The 24,241-nt window shown below is 40.6% G+C and overlaps 1 protein-coding gene across 3 annotated transcripts in view; it reads right to left on the reverse strand.

Moving 5' to 3' along the window:
• LOC126334846 (ATP-binding cassette sub-family C member 4-like) overlaps positions 1-24,241 on the reverse strand; it is a 130,854-nt gene that overhangs the window by 1,492 nt on the left and 105,121 nt on the right. For all 3 annotated transcript variants that reach the window (XM_049997516.1, XM_049997515.1, XM_049997514.1), the window contains 5 exons: positions 22,658-22,831; positions 16,595-16,722; positions 16,260-16,505; positions 15,246-15,406; positions 13,032-13,161 (listed from right to left, as the gene is read on the reverse strand). In XM_049997516.1, the coding sequence (XP_049853473.1) occupies positions 13,032-13,161; positions 15,246-15,406; positions 16,260-16,505; positions 16,595-16,722; positions 22,658-22,831 (839 nt within the window). The remainder of the gene's footprint in view (positions 1-13,031; positions 13,162-15,245; positions 15,407-16,259; positions 16,506-16,594; positions 16,723-22,657; positions 22,832-24,241) is intronic.

Here is a 24,241-nt window from a genome sequence, read left to right on the forward strand (position 1 = left end):
TATTGGGCAAATCAGATGGTCCTGAAAGAGAAGTCCACAGTTCTCACGTTTGAGGATTAAAGTGATCTTAGAGCAGGACCATCACTCACTGTCAAAACTGTCAACGAAGGTAGTCGCACATCCACACACCTACCGTACTGCCCAAGCCAAGGTATCCTGTAGGGCCAGTTCATACCAATATCAGTTAATTTCTGTCCTGTACCTTCCGTGCATGGAATTATGGAAAAATAATTGTCCGTGTGTTCTGGTACGGACACCAATCTATCTTGTTCTCGTAATTGCTCCGCGGCCTACAGACCAAAATGATGAGAGCACAACGGTGCGTAGTCTTCGTTGAATACCGTTTCTATGCCGGACAAGGTTTCGCGAGAAATGGTTTTTCTAAAGATTAATTCTTACATTCCATGAGCATCTGCGTTAAACTTTCTTAATACTCTTTACAAGCACATAAATGCGTTTCTTGTAAGAATTCTTCACATATTTGATGTCAAGACTTTTCTTGTAAGTACTTCAAACGTCTGACATTTGGCTCAATAACCGTTCTGGCGTTTTTTCCTTATTCTTCAACCACATTATATTTTTATATTAATTGTACTTGCTATCAGTCGGACAAGAACATTCCGGGAGCACCAAGGTAGGGTGAGAGTACTGTGCACTGGTTTGTCCGGCAGGCGGTTTCAGAGCGTGGGAAGGTGTCTGCTACCAGCTACTGTTATCATGATGGAGTACCTTATAAACAGCTGGGAATCACGTGGTACTGAACGTGGCGTGAAGCAATTCAATGTTGCTGGTAAATATTTATTATTCGAACTTTGCTATGTTCCTCCAGCCGTACCAAAAATGTTCAAATTTGTGTGAAATCTTATGGGACTTCACTGCTACGGTCATCAGTCCCTAAGATTACCCACTATTTAACCTAAATTATCCTAAGGACAAACACACACATCCATGCCCGAAGGAGGACTCGAACCTCCGCGGGACCAGCCCATCCATACCGTCAACATTAGTTGCACTGATGGAAGGTTAATAATAACTTCATATAGCCATTAAGGAAAGCGAAGACGTAAATGAGAACATTCTAACTTAGTCGTCACTAGAGGAAGACAATGGGCCAGTCAGCAGTGCGAACTGAATAAGCAGGCGCTAGAGTGTTACTGTGACACGCTAAGAGTCTTCTGCAGGGTATGAGGGAGGCAACACGTGTCGGGGCGGTCGAGTGGAAAACGATCCCCGTACTTATTCATCACAGTTAACTATACCTCAGAAACCGTTTGTGTGTAATAACTCAATAGAAATTTTATATTAAGTACAGCATGCTGTTTGGGCGGTGTAATGTAAAGAGTTACCGAAAATAGTTTGTCGTGTTGAATAGTGCCTTGGTGAATGGTCGTGTGAAGTTTTGAACATTTTCAAACACGGCGAATCTTCAGATGGCCTCTTGCTGCAGTGCTCTGAACATAGTTAGCTTCTGCGGAATTTGATTTAACAAATGAACACAGTCAGATTCTTGATTGCGTTTCCTCATTACCGCTAAACATTGATGAATAACGCAAGTGGCGCACTATGTTTTGACAACTTTATTTCGTAACACTGGATTTTTCTCCCACAATGCCACTTCAGTTTAGCATGGTTCGTTGTTCCCACGTCGAATCCTGCGCCTATATGAACAAGAAGCCAATAAGTACGATAGCTACGAGACTAATGTAGAAGACGCGAGGTAAGCAAAAACAAAATCAGTGATGCTAGGAAAGTGAAAAGAGATACGTTCATAAATTGTGATAATGATAGAAGCTGGCATTTCTGCAAGACGGATAGGGCATTCTGCGAAACCCACTGAAACGGAGAGGAAGCGAACCTTATAATAAAAATCCAACGCCGCCATTCTTTTTTTTTATTTAAACGTCTCACCGTTTCGTATGTGATTTCCTTTACAGGTTCATCAAGCTTTCCAAAAAATCTACCAATAAATTTATATTTTCTTTTCGCCTCCCCTATTACCGAATTTACTAGTACATCCTCCTTCACATAGTTTCAACGCTACTTCTAAACGGTCTCTCGAAGTTTACCCCCAATCTTGTATACAACTAGAACATATATTTGTCCATATTTAAAGAAAGCTGTCACTCATTATATTAAACGGAAGCACAGTATACAGCGCTCTGCGGTTGATTACAATCATTCAGTGACTGTAAGTTACTGTAAATTTCAGGATCGTCAGTGCACAATCTGTTGGTTCCGTTGACTCTGTCAGAGAAATCTTTATTATGTACTCTGAACACTTTCGATGGTTTCGTTTCTGTTCAACATTTGCCATCCAGCATAAAATATTGGACTTGATTAGTTACATCTTCTTCGAACAAATTTGGTGAACTTGAAATCCACTGATAAAATTTCGGTGGTTATTTATTGATATTTTCTCAGTATTTTGGTACAGGGAGTCAGTGTTCCTCAATGGCTCGTTGCAGAGTAATTGCTTTCCCCTTCCTTTCTTACGCTCGTTTATCTTTGTATTTGTTTTCCAATGAAAACATCGACACACCATTACAAACTTTCTTGTTTCGTTGACTCATAGTATCTGCTGTTGACGAAACAATGCTCCAATTTACTCCAGTTCCTCAAATCTGAATAATTAATGTTTGTTTTTCAGGTGGTGGTATGTTAAAAACCATGTACTTTATTTCAACATACCTGCTAAATATGCCAACAAAATAAATATTTGCTCTCTCTGTCATTAAGTACATTAAAGTATGGTTTAGATCTTAGCTGATCCTAAGCATTCACCCTTCCCCCTCATAACAGCTTAAGAAACTTCAAAAAAATGGTTCAAATGGCTCTGAGCACTATTGGACTTAACATCTGTGGTCATCAGAACTTAGAACTACTTAAACCTAACTAACCTAAGGACATCACACACATCCATGCCCGAGGCACGATTCGAACCTGCGACCGTAGCAGTCGCGCGGTTCTGGACTGAGCGCCTAGAACCGCTAGACCACCGCGGCCGGCCTTAAGAAAGTCTTGGGAATTCTGGAGAAAACACTTTGTAGCGTTTTTGTACATACTGCAGTCCAAGATACCCATAAATTATTCCACAGATCTTCAGCACTGATGACCTCAAGTCAAGTTCATCCCACAGGAACTCAGCGGCCTTTAAGTCAGGTGACTGACTTGTCCAAATCACATTCTTCAGTTCCGCACATTTCTCTTTTCTATTGACATATCCTCTGCAGAATTTAGAAGCGTGTTTGGGATCATTGTTTTGCTACAGAACAAACCCTCGACCAATAAGTCTCTTGCAAGGTGTAAAGGCGTTGTTGATCAGTTTCCTGTGATATCCTTTGTTCTGTAATGTTCTGTTAATTCTCACTATATCACCGACATCATCATCCCCGTAACATCCACATACCACGACTGACCTTCCACCGCCCTTTGCCGTCACACACTGACTGACTCTTCATACGTTCTCCATGATGGCGACAAACAAATATTCGACGATGGCTTACAATTCCTTCAGACTTAGATTCATCCGTGATCAGTGCTGTAAACTCCAGATTTTGTGCTGCTGTGCCCACTGCAATCTTTCCACTTTAGTTTGCTATGCACCAATTTATGTCTTCACGAAGAAGGCGTTGCACTGTTCAGACAGAGATTGGAGCTACTAGCATACTATCCACATTCTCGATAATGTCAGGTGTGGTACGGGTCCTCCGTCATTTAGTCTGTTCTCTACGAACTGATATTCCCTGTATGATGTTTCTCGATGTCTTCCTGATGTCGAAACATTTGCATTCGTAACCAGTTTCCTTGAACCGCTGCAATGTACTGTACCACTGTAGATTGGCCTACGCCAACTTTTGTCGCTATTTTCCCAGTAGAATAGCCTCCCTGACGCAGAGCTACAATTAAAGTTCGTTTTAGCACTTTTTCATTTCCAGTCTCGTACTTACGTCCCATTAGGCGGTCATATAGTATAAACTTGATCAGGTATGCAAACACACTACTATATGCACACAGTATACAGTAAGCTACTGGTAACTAATTGCTAGATAGACAGCTGAAGGGATGAGGTCTATTCGCATGAAACCGTCTTTCGTAGAGGCACATGTGTTTTTTATGAATACTCACCAGTGCCCATCTATGTGGACAGCCAGTCAGATGCACAACAGAGTCTCTTAATTATTACATGTTTATACTCGTTTTACTATCATAACGGAGATATGATAGAAAATTCAAAACGAAACCTCTGTTTTAACCAGAAACCCATAGTTCTGATATGTGATCGAAAACTTTCGACCCGTAGGGTGCGTTAGTGTGATACACACTGAGGTGACGCAAGTCATGGGATGCCTCTTAATATAGTGTCGGACCTCTTTTTGCCAGCGTAATGCAGTAAATAGACGTGGCACTGACTCAACAATTCGTTTGAGGCCAACTGCAGGAACAGCCTCTATAGACGTCCATAACTGCGAAAATGTTGCGGGTGCAGAATATTGTGCACTAATTGAACTCTCGATTATGTCCCACAAATGTTCAATGGGATTCATGTCGGGCGATCTGGGTGGTCAAGTCATTGGCTAGAACTGTCCAGAATGTTCTTCAAACCAATCATGAGCAGCTGTGGCCCGGTGATCTGGCGCACTGTCATCCACATAAAATCCATGAATCGATGCAAATGGCCTCCAAATAGCCGAACATACTATTTCCAGTCAATGATCGGTTCAGTTGGACACAGAAATCTATTTCTTCCATCATTCCATGTAAACACAGACCACACCATTACGGAGCCACCACAAAATTGCACATCGCCTTGCTTACAACTTGGGTTCATTGCTCCCTGGGGCCTTCGACTCACTTGAACCCTACCATCGGCTCTTACCAACTGAAAATGGGACTCATATGACCAGGCCATGGTTTTCAAGTCGTCTAGTGTCGAACCGATACGGTCACGAGCCCACGAGAGGCGCTGGAGGCGATGGCGGGTTGCTAGCAAAGGCACTCGCATTGGCCGTCTGCTGCCATAGCCCATTATCGCCAAATTTCGCCACACTGTCCAACGGATACCTTCGTCCTACGTCCCACAATGATTTCTGCGGTTATGTCACGCAGACTTGTCACTCACAACTCTACACAAACTCCCCTGCGTGGTGAGAGGTAATGCCTAACATTTTGTATCGTAGCCACTGAATACCGCAGTTTGATTCTGTATGATTTTTTTCCAATAATGAGTTGCCAGCTATAGAAAAATGCCATCTAAGAAAAGAATTCTGAAAGCATTTTCTTTTTATCCTAGGTCCTTCGAAATTCAAAACTGACAACAAAAGGCCTCTATGAACTTAGGGAGTCATATGAAAAAAAGTTTGTAAAAGATTGGGCTTTGTGATAAGTCGTTTGTTATCACTCCCTTTCTTCCTTGGTAAAGAATAGAAAGGTTTTAAATATAAAATCACAATTAAAGATACGATGGCTTGCTTCACACAAAACTGAAAATGTCTTCTTACAAATAACCACAACTAGTTGGAAAGCACCATTAAAACTCTATTTTGCAAAACTCTAGTTGGCAGGCCAACAAAGTCGTTCGTACAGCTAAGCGAACGCTGTAAAAGGCGTAAAACACAGCTGTTAAGAAATAATTTTCGAGACACAGGATTTGCGTTAAATCAAGCTACTAGAGTCTGGAAAAGCTGAGGGTTCCAAAGTTGCTCATCTGCTACACGAGAACCTACAGACAAGCATTAGATCCGAGTCGTAGAGACTTACAAAGAAACAAAAACTACTTTTACATATCCAAGCCTTATCAGTCTTTATGGAACTCTCGCTCGCTGACAGGGCAACGATAAGAAATTATCGGAAGAGCTAATAAGGTCTATCCCTGTAACAGTATCCTTCAAGCGGCTAAAAGGCGGTGCTACCTTAGAACAACCCATCAGGTGACTGTCACACGTGCGCAGATTCAACTTCAAGCCTTGCTTAATCAAACGAATCAGCAAATAATATTATACTTGTAAGAGGATTTAAGTGATGTTCCAAATGATAACATAAATGTATTGGAACTCATCTACTAGAGGGTTAGTGATGTTCCACAGCAAATACGGTTTAAAGAAAAATTGGAAAACACCCATTCTTCTGATGCAAAGAGATGTTAGTCATCTTTAAAGCCTCTCCAAGTTATTCATCACGCGAATAAAGATTTAATTGTTTGGACAATTCCTACACCATCGTCTCCTCGCTCCTGCAGACCAATAAGAGATTTCTTCATGAAGCAGCTGATAATGCAAACAAAGAAATTGGTTATATCAATAGGGAAATTAAAACATTACAAATACCAAAAATTGCAAGAGCAGAGGGTGATTTAACCAAGAAATATACATTACTGATGACTATGGTTGATGTAAAGGTTTCCACTGCAGCAATAGAGCTAACATCAACAATGAAATGCTACATTTTCAAGGCTACATCAAAAGCCATCAGTGACTTGTCAAAAGCGAAAGTAGTAACATAGAAGTTCTTCAGTTTTATTGCATTGGGCCAACAAAAAAACTCAAAGAGTGCGAAATCTGTTCAAAAGAGGGAAAAAAAAACTTGTTTGAGAGAAGAAAAAAGTCACACAAGGAATGTTTGGAAATCAATTGTGATTAACTGGAGACGCTCCCAAGCAAGGCTATGGAAATAGAAATGATGGAATTACCAGTAGGAGACATTTTGTAAACGCTGAAACATTAGCAGAAACAACGGTTGTAATCTGCAACTCATCTATCGATTCGGGGTTATTGTAGAAGCTATTGCCAGCGGACACAGGAAAGACAGACAAATTATCTGTTGAAATAGCAAGAGTGTATGTTGATTTATACTCATGGCATCCCATGAGGCAGTGTGTTATTTGCTTATTGTGCTCTGATACGCAGGGGAGCTAGTCTGTATTTACGACTCGCTTGCAGTGCATCTGACGCTCCTCTACTGGCCTGAAATCACTCTGTATTTGTCAGTGTGATGTGGATTACAAAGAGCCGGGTCCCCCGTGGTACACAAAACATGTCCGAACGCTGTTGCAGAGGCAACGGAAAAAGCATGCGGAGTTCAGAAGAACGTGAAATCCCGAAGATTGGCTAAAATTTACAGACGCGCGAAATTTGGCACGGACTTCGATGCGATATGCCTGTAATAGGTTCCACAACGAAACATTGTCTCGAAATTTGGTAGAAAATCCGAAGAAATTCTGGTCGTATGTAAAGTACGCAAGCGGCAAAGACGCAGTCAATACCTTCGCTGTGCAGTGCCGATGGTACTGTTACCTCCGACTGTGCCGCTAAAGCGGAGTTATTGAACGCAGTTTTCCGAAATTACTTCACCAGGGAAGACGAATGGAATATTCCAGAATTTGAAACAGGAGCAGCTGCTAGCGTGCGTTTCTTAGAAGTAGATACCTTAGGGATTGCGGAGCAACTCAAATCGCTTGATACGGGCAAGTCTTCAGGTCCAGATTGTATACCGATTAGGTTCCTTTCAGATTACGCTGAAACAATAGCTCCCTACTTAGCAATTATATACAACCATTCGCTCACCGATAGATCTGTACCTACAGATTGGAAAATCGCGCAGGTCGCACCAGTGTTTATGAAGGGTATTAGGAGTAATCCATCGAACTACAGACCTATATCATTGACGTCGGTTTGCAGTAGGGTTTTGGAGCATATGCTGTATTCAGACATTATGAATCACCTCGAAGGGAACGATCTATTGATACGTAATCAGCATGGTTTCAGAAAACATAGTTCTTGTGTAACGCAGCTAGCTCTTTATTCGCACGAAGTAATGGCCGCTATCGACAGGGGATCTCAAGTTGATTTCGTATTTCTGATTTCCGGAAAGCTTTTGACACCGTTTCTCACAAGCGACTTCTAATGAAGCTGCGGGCCTATGGGATATCGTCTCAGTTGTGCGACTGGATTCGTGATTTTCTGTCAGGAAGGTCGCAGTTCGTAGTAATAGACGGCAAGTCATCGAGTAAAACTGAAGTGATATCAGGTGTTCCCCAGGGAAGCGTCCTGGGAGCTCTGTTCTTCCTGGTCTATATAAATGACCTGGGTGACAATCTGAGCAGTTCTCTTAGGTTTTTCGCAGACGATGCTGTAATTTACCGTCTAGTAAGGTCATCCGAAGACCAGTACCAGTTGCAAAGCGACTTAGAAAAGATTGCTGTATGGTGCGGCAGGTGGCAGTTGACGCTAAATAACGAAAAGTGTGAGGTAATCCACATGAGTTCCAAAAGAAATCTGTTGGAATTAGATTACTTGATAAATAGTACAAGTCTCAAGGCTGTCAATTCAACTAAGTACCTGGGTGTTAATATTACGAACAACTTCAGTTGCAAACACCACACAGATAATTTTGTGGGGAAGGCGAGCCAAAGGTTGCGTTTCATTGGCAGGACACTCAGAAGATGCAACAAGTCCACTAAAGAGACAGCTTACACTACACTCGTTCGTCCTCTGTTAGAATATTGCTGCGCGGTGTGGGATCCTTACCAGGTGGGATTGACGGAGGACATCGAAAGGGTGCAAAAAAGGGCAGCTCGTTTTGTATTATCACGTAATAGGGGAGAGAGTGTGGCAGATATGATACGCTAGTTGGGATGGAAGTCATTAAAGCAAAGACGTTTTTCGTCGCGGCGAGATCTATTTACGAAACTTCAGTCACCAACTTTCTGTTCCGAATGCGAAAATATTTTGTTGAGCCCAACCTACATAGGTAGGAATGATCATCAAAATAAAATAAGAGAAATCAGAGCTCGAACAGAAAGGTTTAGGTGTTCGTTTTTCCCGCGCGCTGTTCGGGAGTGGAATGGTAGAGAGATAGTATGATTGTGGTTCGATGAACCCTCTGCCAAGCACTTAAATGTGAATTACAGAGTAGTCATGTAGCTGTAGATGTAGATGTACAAAAGATTTTTGTACAGGGTCCAAATGCCACTGAACATGTGCAGTTTATCAGAAGAAGCAGCCGAGGCCTACTATAAGCGCTTTCGTCTGTACAGACAGACGTTAGCCAGAAAATTGTCACGAGAAAAACGGAATCTGGACATAATAAAACGGCTGCGACTGACATCTGTTCTATTAAAAGCAGGTACGAGAATGAAGCCAAAGAAAACCAGCAAATCTTCCTTAAATGAATATGGATGGATTAGGCAGGTCCCTGAAGCTGGCAATGACGATAAAGAGGAACCCAAATAGAAACACACTGCTCACATGAACAAGACCAGAAGCATTTTATTGCATTTTATTGTAGCCAAGAAACGAAGAAATGAATAAAAATACTATAATTTTGTTTATTTCATGTTGTAAAGTACGTAAATACATTATTATCCTATAAATATGTTCTCTAGTGTCTCACAGTACAGAAAATACCAAACATTCATTTCGGCCAACGTTTTGAATGAAATATCCCCATGTTGGGCGACCACAATACTGCTTTTCTGCATCTAACAAAGATGAGTGGTATTACAGATAGAATAAATCGTAATTACATTATTACTCTATAAATAGTCACCGGAAAACACGAGTCCGTTATAAAAAACTAAAAAATATGCGTGAACAGCCTTAGAACTTCTATCGGTGGCATGCGGGTTCATCCTGTATGTAAGAACATACTCCCTATCGACATATGTTGTAAGGTGTCAGGCAAATCCAACACCTTCCATGAAAACCCTGACATGATAAGCAAATCTACTAATATGTCACATAGCTCCGAATAAATCGTGACATTAAATTAACCAAAGTAATACGAGTAACGAGTGAGCAAATGGAATACCACAGACTAACACAAGAATGCATAAATGCATGTTGTACCTTCCCACAGTGAGGCAGACGCAGTTCCGAGGGGAGAAACGAGGACAGAAACCGAGAGCACAACCGTGTTAAGCTAGAAGGCCCTACGATAAGGGACGGATGGGCCAGCCTACCTGTACAACTACCACCCGCACGTTTTAGCGTGAGACTTTTTCGCGTCTCAGGTACGTCAAGGACCACCCCCAGCCCATGTTAAAAGCTAGAGCCCTCCAGAAAAGCAGTATAGATCTTACGATAACACAAATAGGGCCACTACCACCCGCAAGTTTTAGCGTGAGACTTTTTCGCATGTCTGTTACATTAGGACAATCCTCCAGCCCATGTTAAAAGATAGAGCCCTCCAGAAGAACAGTATAGATCTCACGATAACCAGCTGCAGGTTTTAGCGTGCAGGTTTTAGCGTGCGACTTTTTAGCGTCTCTGTTACGTTGCAAACTTTAAAAAACATTGCCCCACCACGAGAAGTATAACGTTTCTCATTGGATAGACAGAATTTTTGTAGGCGGAGCTTAAGGTTAACATTGAGACCCTGATTGGTCAGATGAAAACATAGCCAGATAGTTTTTTTTTAAACCAACTTCGGTAAATTGTAGTAAGGAGAAGTTAGGAAAGAGTTGGTTCCGAGACGGCGAGCTGGATGGCTGCTGCGCCGGCCGCTGCCGCCCTGACGCTGCTTAAACACCGACAAGGTAATGAACGCACGCGATGCCGCATTTTTGAGCGCATAAGGTTTCACTCAGAACTGCAGAAGACTCAGCTGTTACACCCCTTTTTTGCGTAATACTAGTGTCTATCGTTAATTAAAACGCATGGTGTTCACGTTTGCCACTTGAAGAACAGATCTGGAACGCGATGATTTTTTCTTTTATATAGTTATTGAGAAGCCACATCAGCCACTGTAATTTACGGCAAGTTAGATTAGTAATTAAATATAATTGAGGGTCACTGTAGACCATTTTGATAGTTTTCTCTTTTGTGAAACTTAAATTAAACCTAGATTATAGATGTGATATAGCATAGGTCATCCTTCGATCGATTGTAGAACTTGGAAACCCATTCAGGGAATATTCGTTCACGTTTTTGTTGAACGCAGTTGGTTTTTACCATCCTGTATTAAAACATTTCCTTTTATCAATAGTGCAATTTATAAACGATGTTTTGTGAGTAGAATAAAATTTCCAATGGTAAACTTAACTGCTTTTTCGACGTTATTTTACCAGCTAAGTAAAAATAGGAAAGCCTTGAACCCTTTCCTCTAAATTTAGTTAGTATTAAGATTCTTTTACAGGGAGTGCAGTGGAGCTGACGCTGAGATCATTTAGTATTTGGTTATATCATCGCTAGTCTCACTGAACTCTTCTGAATTCTACATGTCATGTGTGGTCTGGCGTCTCCTTGCCAGCAACAGGTCCTAGGTTCAAACTAGTTAATTCCCTAAAAAACACGCTCAGAGCGTCGTTGCGCGAAAGTGGTAGGGAGACACGATATAGAACAATCAGACACCACCATGAATGTTTAGAATGTTGTTAATCGGTCGATAATGTGGCGTCTAGTTGGACGCCTTTCGAAAATCTTCGAATAAAGGGAGCTGTGGAACGCACGACCGGTTTTACCTGAGCACTTTCTGAATCAATGAGAGAAGCTTCTTTTCCTCAAGGACTGTCATAATAACTGAGAATGTGCTCTAGGATCCTGCAAAAAATGTTAGTGATACTAGTCTAATGCAGTGAACGTCTTCTTTTAATCTTCTGTAAGAAGTCGTGTCCTGCTGTCTTTTCTAGTAGGGCTACTTGCTGCGCTTAATATAAAATTTAATAGAAATTCATTCTTTACACACGGTCCAGTCACACTAATGTGACCACAGCGTGTGTTCGATGTCAACGTGCAAGCACCTCTCCCAGAGGGCAAGTGATAGCACTAGCGGTGTAGGACATACAAATTGTGTCGAGGGGACGCAGAAAACAGTGCAGTCGTTGTCGTAAAGCGGAAACGGAGCTATTTATCGTACATCCAGCATGGCATCATTCTTGGTTTTCGGGCCAAGTGCGAACACATTTCAGAAACAGCTAAATTTATAAACAGTTCGTGTGAAGCCATGGCTAAAGTACACCGTGCATGGAAAAATGGCAACTGTGCTGCACCCTGGGCCTTAGTTGGCAGCGAGAACGACGGCTGAGGAGGGCTGACGTCATACGATGACATCTACCAGCGAAACACAGCAACGTGTCACACAGCTAAAAATGGCTTCGTATGTTCTGTAGTCAGTCTGGCATGAGATCTCTGTAACAGATTCCATAACTTGACTTCTTCAATACCATGGCTTGTAGCTACTGCGCCATCTCAAAAATGAGTTGTCCTACTTGTTTCCAAACTGGGTTTATAACCTTAATGTAATTAATGAAAGTAGTCATTCTGTGTATTTATTTACGTTCGTGCCTCTAATTCTGTGAAAGAACAGTGTACCAAGTGGCATTGAAACGCTGAATTTCAGTTGAAAATCGTGCATTGGCAGACTTTACAGTTGCATACTAATGTCATACGTTGTTACAAATTATCTACATTCCTCTGGGTGTTGAAGATGTCAGAATGCACTTCCACAGTTTATAAAGTGTGAAGGTTAACTAGAAATGAAGTTAGAGTTTGACTTTTCATTGACATCTAAGGTATTAGAAACTGTTCACTACCTTAACTTTCTGCAGAAGAAGAAATTGGTTGTGTGTTTGTTCAAAAAACCTCGCAATAATCAACTTACAATCGTCTATTAATAATGTGGATAACAATTTGGGCTAATCCGATATAAATTTTAATGTTGTCTTTTATCTCTGCACTCTCACTACTCTTACAAAATCGTAAGTAATTATATTTTCTAAAATCTCTGGTTCTCTAACATACAGGGTAACAGAATTTCGACATTGAAATTTACTGTATCCAAACATTGTACATTGCCTACTTCTTAACTAAACGGCATGTCACTGCAGAGTATGAAGCAGTTACGGAAGCAAATAAAATTGCAAAATCACCTCTTCATGATCACTCAGTAAGGAAAATAAGTATTATGTAACGTGGCATTACGTATGACAGTTAATAACATTTTAATTTATCTGGTTTAGAAGTATATATCAGAGTGATATCTGTTTATAAAATATTGAATACTATTTGACCTATTTTAGTTAATTCAGCATAACTTACCACCATAGTTCCTGCATCCATCACGAGGACCTTATCTGAATCCATAATGGTGTTAAGTCTGTGGGCTATGGTCAGCACCGTACAGTCTTTAAACTTCCTGCGGATAGTAGCCTGGATAAGCGCGTCGGTCCTGCAACAAACATTTGCAAGTGTTCACAGCACTTTTCTTTACAAAATAACAACTACATGTTTCTAATGCAACGAAGAGCTCATATTGTAGCTTGGTCCTCACTCCGAGGAATGTTTTGAATAAGCTGTCCACGCCATTCTGTCCTATAGAAGTCACTTCATCTGAGCGTAACTTTTGCCATCTACCTTCACAGGATAGTGATTAGTGTAGTGACACTTACAGTATATTTTATTCCTCCCGCCCCCCATCCTCCTACGTTAAACACACACATACTACACATTTCCCTCCATTTCTGAATTAAACATTTCTCCAAACCTCAAAACGTATCCTATAAACATGTCCCATGTTCTAGTAAAGTTGTATCATAAATTTCTTTTCTCCCCAGTTCCCTTTAGTAGCTCCTCTTTAGTTATCGGTTTTACCCATCTATTGTTCAGCATTCTTCTGCAGCATCACATTTGAAAACCTTTATTCTGTTGTCGCCTGTGCAGTTTATTATCTACATTTCACTTCCGTACGCGGCTACATTCCAAATAATTTTAAAAAAGACATGTCAATAGTTAATTATGTGTTATTTGTGAAAATATTTCGCTTTTTGGAAATACTTTTCTCGCTATTGCAAGTCTACATACACTATTTAATCAGAAGTATCCGGACACCCATTAGTGGACGTTAATATGGATTGTGTCCACCCTTCGCATTTAGACGGCTTTAAATCTGTTGGGGACTCTCTGAATGAGACGTATGAATGTCTGTGGAACAATCGCTTATCATTCTTCCTCAGGAGCAGAAACCAATGAAAGTAGTGACGTTGGACGCCATCAGTCCATAAGGGTTCATGTCGGGACTCTGGGCAGACCACTTCATTTAGGGATGTTATTATCTACAAACCACTTCCTCACAAATGCTGCTTCACGACAGGGTGCACTGTCATGCTGATAGAATCATCGACTGCTAACAGTTCTTCTGCAATATCCAGTGCACATCGCTCTAAAATGTGTCCACACCCTTTCGCATTTAGCATTTGCTTAAGAAATACCTGAGTTCATGCGATTTTTTACTAGTACCCTATGCTATGTTCGACGGTCCCTGTCCGCCAACACATGAGATGTGCCTGGTCTCGGTTTAGCTTTTGTTGTTCCTTAGCGTCTTCAGTCCACAATCACATTACTAACAGTCGATTTGAGTGGTTCCAGGTGGGTTGAAATGTCCCTGATGGGTTTATTATTCTGGTGAAATCCAAAGACTGCTTCGTGTTCGAAGTCACTCAGCTTTCCTGACAGACACATTCTACTGTTACTGCTTCTTTACTGACAACACAGCACTCACCTTCTCCTTTTATACTGGTGGGTCACCTCTCGTGATATCTAATGGCCAACTCTGCATTAAATAGTGGCGTCCAGATAGTTTAGATCGGATACTGTATTATATCACCTCCACTTCCAATGTCGTCAGTTATGTTATCAAAATACAAACCTCGTCTGCTATTTCTAGTACCGAATTTCTTAACCTGATCCCATCGTAATCGCTTGAGTTAATTCGAAAATATTCCATTACATTTGTTTTCTACAAATAATTCGAAAGTACGTCTCAAAAGCGATCTTTCATCCATTGCAAATGGTTGGCTCAATAAAAAATATTGTACTTAATAACTGAACCAAATGCTGCGTCAATGTCTAAGTCTGCTCTGAAACTTACTCAAAAATGTGCAGCCCAGTTATATTCATGGATGTGTCGAGGGAATAGATACTGCCTGTACGGCTCTTTACGACCAGTTAAAGCGCTATTTTTATTTCAAATATCTCTACACAGTCGTCACATGGGGACGCAAAGAATGTTTGTAGTGTTTTCCCTGAAAAACGATTTATGCCTCAGTATAATATACTTTCATGGCCACATGATAGGTGCGGCATGTGGTGGCTACTATGGCTCGCTAATCATTGGCAGCTCCGGTCAAAGGCGGCAGCTAAACGTGAGACATTTGATGCTGAACACTGCCACTTGAAAACCTGGAAAATGTTGCTATGGCTTACAGTTCTTACTATGACCGCGAAAGCTTAAGTATTTTCAATATAAATACTCACTCTGGATCGACGTTTGCGGTGGCTTCATCCAGCACCAGGATCCTGTTGTTCCTGAGGATGGCCCTCGCCAGACACACCAGCTGCCTCTGGCCCACGCTGAAATTACTGCCGCCTTCCGTCACCCGGAAGTCCAGTGTCTGTATGCTCGACTTGAGCTCCACCTGTGAAATTATGGGATAAAATGGAACAACCTGAGGAATGTATATTAATACTTCTATAGTTCAGCATGAAGCGATATCAGTGATAATGATTCAGTGATGACATTGCTGTCTTATGTAAAAGTGAGGAACAAACCCAAGACCTGTTGAATGAAATGAACAGTCTACATAGCGTAGAGTATGGACCGAGAGAAAGCAAAAGATGTCGAAAGTACTGAGAAACAGCAGAACGAGACTAGAGACAGAATTAGCACCTAAACTGAGCAACATATAGTGGAAGAATTTAAGTTCTGCTACCTTCGAAGCTAACTAACACATGACTGACTAAGCGAAGAAGATATAAGAAACAGAGCAAACCGGAGAAAGAAAGCAATCCTCATCAAAAGAACCCCAATTGGATGAAACATAGGCCTCAACTCGAGCAAGAAATTTATGACAATGTATGTCACGAGAGTGACTTGGAATGGAAGTGAATTATGGACTGTGGGAAAATCGTAAAATAAGAGATTCGTACCCCAGATAGTGATTTGAACTGTCGTTTTCCAGAATGCGAAGCCTATATCACCCCTTACACCATCTTTTTGGGTACTTGGCTGTCCATGCGGATCTTTGTGTTCAGTGGTCTCTGTAAACTCCAACAAATGACTATCTGAATGGTGATCGCTTTGCTTTAGACCAGGATGACTTTCTTCCCCAACGTTGTCCAAACCGAGTTAGTGTGCCTCGTCCCTTTGACTTTGTCACAGAAAGTTGAACTCAGAGCTTTCTTTCGGCTTCAGAATACACGCAACGTATTTTTTTTTTCAATTCACATTTTCATGAACATATATTACACATGTGCAATAAATTTACATACCTCTTCAAGTACATCCCAAAGTTTTGCATCTTCAAACTCTGAAAACGGGTCAAGGTTGAAGCGCAGAGTCTCTGAGAAGAGTACAGGTTCCTGTGGTATAATGGAGATGTGTTTCCGCAAGTCGTGAAGTCCCAGAGTGCTGGTGTCCACATCGTCAATCAGAATGGCTCCCTCTATAGGGGCCAATCGGAAGAGAGCAGAGATAAGGGACGACTTCCCTGCGCCTGTTCGGCCGACGATGCCAACCTAGACAGATATTGAAAATTTAGAAGCTACATAGAGTTATAGACATACACACAATCATTTATGATGTGATTAAGAACGTAGAGAAAAACCTTATGGGTAGGGTGAATTGTGAAATTGAGGTTCTTGAGAACTGGAGGATCTGTTGGGCTGTACTTCAGATACATCTTCTGGAAGACGACTTGTCCTCGCTGTGGCCATGAACCTGGTGGTTTCTTATCTGGAACAAACAAATTAATAATAGAGAGAGCTAGACTTCGGCTTATGAGACCTCTTGTTGAGCATGTTCCATTCGTTTCTGGTAGTCATTCAGAATTGGTTGACTCCAGTGTCATCTTACTGTGGAAGTTAATTTGTTTATGAATTAAATAACATCAAGGTCACAGATTCGTGACATTTTTAACTGTCTGAATATTGATTGTGATCTTAGGACATCATAGCAAAGAAACAAGGGCAGCAAATTGATTCATGTATTCTAAGTCAGCGCATTTGTAGAACCATAGATTACAAACAAAATGCAACTATCTGAAACTAGATGATACACTGTGGAATTTCTAAGACAGTGTCTGTGGATTTCAGTTTATTACACAAACTTCACGTTAATTATTTTGGTCCAAATAGAGCAAGTTTTGAGTGAACTAAAATCTAACTAAATATTTGCAAAGTGTAATGGACAGTAGTGACTGTACTCCTGACAAAGGTGTGTCAGAATATATTTTGTTTATCGGCTGTATTTATCCTGTCGTCGATTCAGCAGTATTCTTTAACCTTCCTTTATTACTGTCTTGTCAAAAGAGAACTATTGAAGTATGTGGTCAGGAGCCTTGTGATGAAATTTGTTTCCCGACTACTGAGGGAACCAAAAACTTAGCTGGAAACACAAATCCAGCACTCAGGGTGATTCTGAATTATAATTCATCATTTTTGGTGGTAAAAAATGTTTCGTTATTTCTTTTCCATGTGAGTTCATTATAGCCAGCCTGGAACTGCTCTGCCGCCTTCTATTATTTATTTCTGTAACGTGATCAGATTAGGGTCTTCAAGGTGTCTCTTACGTCGGACCAGGACTTCACACATCAGGATTCTTTTTACATCTTAGTTACCTAAAAAAAAGAATTATGTTAGTAGAAAAAATAGTAGATAATAGCATTAATACAATTCTGGCCATTAAAATTGCTACACCACGAAGATGACGAGCTACAGACGTTAAATTAAACCGACAGGAAGAAGATGCTGTGATATGCAAATGATTAGCTTTCCAGAGCATTCGCACAAGGTTGCCGCCGGTGGCGACACCTACAATGTGCTGACATTAGGAAAGTTTCCAACCGATTTCTCATACACAAACAGCAGTTGACCGGCGTTGCCTGGTGAAAGGTTGTTGTGATGCCTCGTGTAAGGGTAAGAAATGCGTACCATCACGTTTCCGACTTTGATAAAGTTCTGATTGTTGCCTATCGCGATTGCGGTTCATCATATCGCGACACTGGTGCTCGCGTTGGTCGAGATCCAATGACTGTCAGCAGAATATGGAATCGGTGGGTTCAGGAGGGTAATACGGAACGCCGTGCTGGATCCCAACGGCCTCCTATCACTAGCAGTCGAGATGACAGGCATCATATCCGCACGGCTGTGACGGATCGTGCAGCCACGTCTCGATCCCTGAGTCAACAGATGGGGACGTTTGCAAGACAACAAACATCTGCAGGAACAGTTCGACGACGTTTGCAGCAGCGTGGAGTATCAGCTCGGAGACCATGGCTGTGGTTACCCTTGACGCTGCATCACAGACAGGAACGCCTGCCATGCTATACTCAACGACGAACCTGGGTACACGAATGGCAAAACGTCATTTTTTCGGGTGAATCCATGTTCTGTTTGCAGCATCACGATGGTGGCATCCGTGTTTGGCGACACTGCGGTGAACGCACATTGAAAGCATGTATTCGTCATCGCCATACTGGCGTATCACCTGGCGTGATGCTATGGGGTGCCATTGGTTACACACCTCAGTCACCTCTTGTTCACGTTGACGGCACTTTGAACAGTGGACGTTACATTTCAGATGTGTTACGACCTGTGGCTCTACTCTTCATTCGATCCCTGTGAAACCGTACATTTCAGCAGGATATTGCACGAACGCATGTTGCAGGTCCTGTACGGGCCTTTCTGGGTACAGAGAATGTTCGACTGCTGGCCTGGCCAGCATATTCTCCAGATATCTCACTAATTGAAAACGTCTGGTCAAAGGTGGCCGAGCAACTGACTCGTCACAGCAATACGCCAGTCACTACTTGTGATGAACTGTGGTATCGTGTTGAAGCTGCATGGGCAGCTGTACCTGTACACGCCATCCAAGCTCTGACTCAATGCCCAGGCGTATCGAGGCCGTTATTACGGGCAAAAGTGGTTGTTCTGGGTACTGTTTTCCCAGGATCTATGCACGCAAGTAACGTGAAAATGTAATCGCATGTCAGTTTTAGTATAATATATTTGTCCAATTAATACCCGTTTATCATTTCCATTTCTTTTTGATGTAGCAATTTTAATGGCCAGTAGTGTATATTTAAAAATTATGTGAATGTATGTAAAGGAATGAGTGATGATCTCTGATATATTGGATTCCGAGAGCGGGAATTTAAGTAAACTGCACCAGATCAGAGCACTGAAAAGAAGGACTTAGTGGCGTAAATACTGCGAACAGTTACTAAAACAGGCATTATTGTTGTTTCAGTAGATATGTCATTAACTTTGTTTAAAGGTGGAGAAGTTGCTCATTTCTGTTATGTAAAGAGGGATATCATTCCAGAGTCGGATTCCTTCTCTGAAAAGAACTTCGAGAAAGCGGACGAGTGATTGAGTGGCTTAGAAATGCTTTGATGGGAATGAGTGTTGCTGCAATTTTCATACGAAACGAATAAGGTTTGTAAGAGATATGAGATACTGTGAACGTTGAAAAGACAGCAAAGTGTCATGGAAGTACAAGCGTTAGTAAAAGTTTCTCTTTCAGGTGAACAGGAAGGAGCTTTTTATATCTTTGTAAGGTATGAAGAGGAGCTTATGCTATCTAGAATATTGCAGCTATGCTATGATTAGTTCAATTTACACGTCTGAATTTACAACCATATTGATAACGAAACTAGAAGAAAACAGCAAACCATTCTTATGTTTCAACTTGCTTCTTCACGTCTATGCATAGACACTAAAGGACGTGAGCACTAAGATAATTTAAAAGTGTATTTTATCTAACATACTCTTTGTCATTTCTATTATTTAGTCACAGGAAACAGCTTAGAAAATAATCATAAGTTTTTGAAAAATAATACGAAAAAATATGTACGATACCAAGACATATATATCCTACTGTACACAGAATGCGTTTCGCATGGGAATCGTATAAAACTAGAATTAATCATCCCAAGACAACAAATAATTTCTATGCAAACAAGAGAGAGAGCTTCTGCAAAGTCAACGGCAAGCTGAAAAAACAGTTGTCTAATTTTTTTATGAGACTATATAGACAAAATATGATCTGGATGGCAATAAAGTGAAAGATGTGAGATGATGTTAGAAAAACTGCAGCGTCAATGCTTATCGTTGAAAATCGCAGCTGTTTTGTAAAACCTCTGTTACTTGGAAGTTGCTGAAAACATAGAAACGCCATGGGGTGAATTGCGTGTTGCTAGACAATAGCAGTCAGACGGACATGGCAGCTTATCTAAAGTCAAACTGAAAGCCAACCGTGACTGGGAATGAACCTTTCTGATGCTGCAGCTCAAGCCACTTGTGAAAGTTTGCTACTTGTGGGAAAAGATGCTGTTGAAATGTAACTCACTACAGACTGATTTAAGAGAGATGGTTAATTTCTGTTTTGAGTAATTTCTAGTGGGAGGAGGAAATGATGACTAACGTGACGATTGTTTACAGAACTAATTCGACTAACAGAAGTGAAAACAGAAAATGCCCAGTCGAAGGCAAGATCCACCCAATTCGAGGTTTGCTGGAGATACGAAATTTAGTAGGAAGATTAATGTCTAACTCCTAGTTGACAAGTTCATTAGTCACAGACAGCAAGCTCGGGCTCTGTAAGAACAGGCAAGAAAACCAGCGAGGTCCTTAGTAAAGGAATCATTCCGGTATCTGCTTCATGAGATTTAAGAAAAACATGGAAAAACTAAATATGGATGGTAGAATAGGGTTCTGAACCGCCATTCTGCCGAACGTGAGTTATTATCGGCGTAGCTCTCCTCTTCAGCGTATACTATCTGTCTTCCTTAAGTCCAATATCGAACCAATAATTCTTCCTCATTGTCGACCCTATTACACCTTTCATCATCCGAATCTATTTCTGTTTTATTTCCTTTCATCTCATATGCTAACTTCACCCCATCATGTCTGTCTTATTCCCAGGCCAGTCAATTCATTCTCTAGATGTGATTCCTTATTACTGCCTTCAAGAATTTCGGTTTGTTTCTTTTGTCACTGTCTCAAAAGCTATTATTGCTGTAACTACTATGATTATTTAAAGCTTGTATAGTGTAAATATAACAATCTTAAGTCTCTAAGAATTAATGGTTAGATATAAGAGAAGACATGAAGATGAAAATGTTTCCAGTTGAAACAGATGCGTGAATTCGAAGCATATAGACAACGGTTATCAGTTGTACATTGCTTGTAGATTGGTGCGAGAGACTGTTGGAGCCTATACGGACATGTTACAACCAGCACTGCAGCCACTGCTAATGCCAAATCACTGTGTCCGAATTGTATAGGCCGTCAGTCACAATCACTAGCGGCCAGCAATTATGAAATACACTATCAGACATCATTAGACGCCACATGTCAATATTCTGGTTTGTCACGAACCTGTAAGATTTTAACAGTCATGAGTAGTCAACATAAAATGGAGCGAGAATTAGTTTTAAAAAAATTACTTTATCATAATTTTTTCAGCCCCGTTAAAAGTTGTAAAAACAGTACAACAATGACTGTAGTTTGTGAAATGGGAATTATAAATAAACATTCGCCATTCCTTAATGACATAAATAGTCATAACGTACAACGATACCATTGCTGAAGGTCGTACCTCCAATTCCTATTTATTCCACTGCTACAAAGTAAATTCAACTGTTTAATTAAACTTTATTTAAAGTGAATATCCTACGTTTATTTAAAAAACACATATGTGAAAAAACATTTATAATTCAAGGAAAATTGTATACAATGTAAGAAATTAGAATTGGAAAGAATGTAGCCACAATTTATGTGTTCGTTTTGAGTGTAACGCTTTAGTAAGTAAAGTGAATATCAAAAGAACTTTTACGTAGTTAGAGTCTCCAGAACTGAATTTTGTTTAAAATTATCTCCTAATTGATTAATGAAAACTTTAACACATTAGACAGTGAGTGAACATACAGGGTGATTCCGTGACGATGTTACAAATTTTCAGAGGTGATGGAGAAGGATGAATGTATGAATTTGACGTAAGGGGCCCTGATCGGTAAACGGCCGAGTCGAAAGTTGTAAGTGAAAATCGTTCTGATACCTCTGACAAAGAACATCTTCTACTGCAGACTCTTTGCTGTCCATATTCTGGGAGCATACAGTATGGACGAAAACAAGAAAATAAATGTCCGGTAAAAATGGACTCTATGGACTAAGTGAACACCTTGAGAAGTATGAGCACTTGCTGATCTTTTCTGTTGTTGTTGTTGTTGTTGTTGTTGTTGTGGTCTTCAGTCCTGAGACTGGTTTGATGCAGCTCTTCTATAGTGAAACAAATCTATACTGCTGAACAAGTGCTCATAGCTCTCAAGATATGCACTTTAGAGATCACGTTTTGGTCCATACCATTTCCGTCAAAAAAATGGAAGGCGAAGCCCTTGTAGTGGAAGAGGCTCACTGTCAGAGTTATAAGAAATATTTTAGCTTATAACTTCCGACTCGGTCATTTTCCGATCAGGATCCCTTGCCTCAAATTGATACAAAAGCCCTCTCCATTAGCTGTGAAAGTTTGTGACATCATCACGGAATCACCTTGTAAAACACACATGACGTCTTCTCCATTCTAAATCTGCTTACTGAACTAAGATATACGTACATGTGCATGTTTCGCCACAGTAGCAGTTAAATCACTTTCATCGTCGTTTCCTCACCTGGTGCGGACTCCAGAGCAGGTTCAGAAGGGATCTTGGTGTACTCAAGGACTCTCTCCACTGACGTCATCTGGCTGACCACTTCAGTCATTTGCATAATCCCGTACTGAAGCATGCCAGTCAGAATGAGTGACTGTGAAATTGCCAGACCCACACCGGAACCACCGAATGAACCTGTGAATTAATGTTTCCGTAAGTAGCATAGTTATAGCGTTTTATTGAAAATGTGGAAACTAATATGTGGTAAACTTCTGGTAAAGGACAGAAGTCTTAAAAGAATTTAAGAAAAGTTCACATATCGATATGGTAAATGTTTTTATTTTCTTGGTTATTGACTCTTTTTCGTGTTAATGTTCGCTTCATTTCTGTCTTCTTGTTTGCAGATTTGCAGCTTGGTTCCATAGGAATTTTTTTTCTCCTCTTCTAATATTGTCTTCTGGTAATCAAACGAAACGCTCAAAATGTCTATCATTAGCTCTAACACAATCACCTAAACATCGCATCATTGTCTGTCGTATTCGCTCCTGTATTCCTATTGTCTGTTATACGGTCTGAAATATCTCTTGAACACGCTAGCGAAGAATGTAAACATTCGCAATAGGTTTTTAATACACTGTTCCCAAAAATAATAACAAAAATAAATCCAATGTACTGAGCACAAGCGAACAAGCAGGTCAAGATGTTGCTACACTACGACCTAACCTTTTATTTGGGAAACGCTGATTCAAAACTGCTTTTGTATGCGAAATCAAAATGATATTGTGAATGTTGACGTTCTACGCCATCATGCTGAAGAAAGACTGCAACAGATACAGCAGAGACGCCTGGAATATGTGAGCTAGTAAGATATTCAATGATGCTGCCTTTAGAAGCTTGTGTTGGAACTAATGGTAGAAACTGCAAGCACTTCATTTAGACATCAGAAGACAACATCTGAAAAGAAGAAAAACACCTCAAAGCTGAAAATTTGCAAACCAAAAGTCAGAAACGAAGCAATCATGTAATACCATATAATTGTCTGCATCAAACAAACAAAATTATCATATGAATACATGAACTATTATGCTCATATTTAAATCCTGTATCAATTCCCCAGAGGCTACCCACGTATTAGTTAACACGAGAACAAACAGCATTTCCAGGCTGCAAGTAAATGTGCTCATAGTTCGCCACATTTACGCAAATACTGACTAGGTAGCTACCAAATTCGTGTTATACACACAGAAAATTGTTCTCTACCTGCTGAATTATTCATTATTGTCACATTCATTACATGGAGATAATTATCAAGGAGTAAGTGAAATTCTTAAACATTAAACGATCAATTGCAAATTACGAAGGGCGTTCAGTAAATAACGCAACACATTCTTTTTCTTGAAAGCAGTTACTTTTTATTCTTGATTCCAATACACCATATTACTCCCCACTGTTTTGGCCTGTAAACCCACGTGGTACCCCTCCATTGGTCGACATCAGAGCCAATCTGTTTGATCTCTCAGGAGTTCACACACATCTGAACATTTTTGATCCAACATCTTGCTTCATCAATAACCTCCACATAATCCACATACTGCTTCCCGCGGA

Source organism: Schistocerca gregaria, chromosome 2, assembly GCF_023897955.1.
Source record: "Schistocerca gregaria isolate iqSchGreg1 chromosome 2, iqSchGreg1.2, whole genome shotgun sequence".
NCBI classification, from domain to species: Eukaryota; Metazoa; Arthropoda; class Insecta; order Orthoptera; family Acrididae; genus Schistocerca; species Schistocerca gregaria.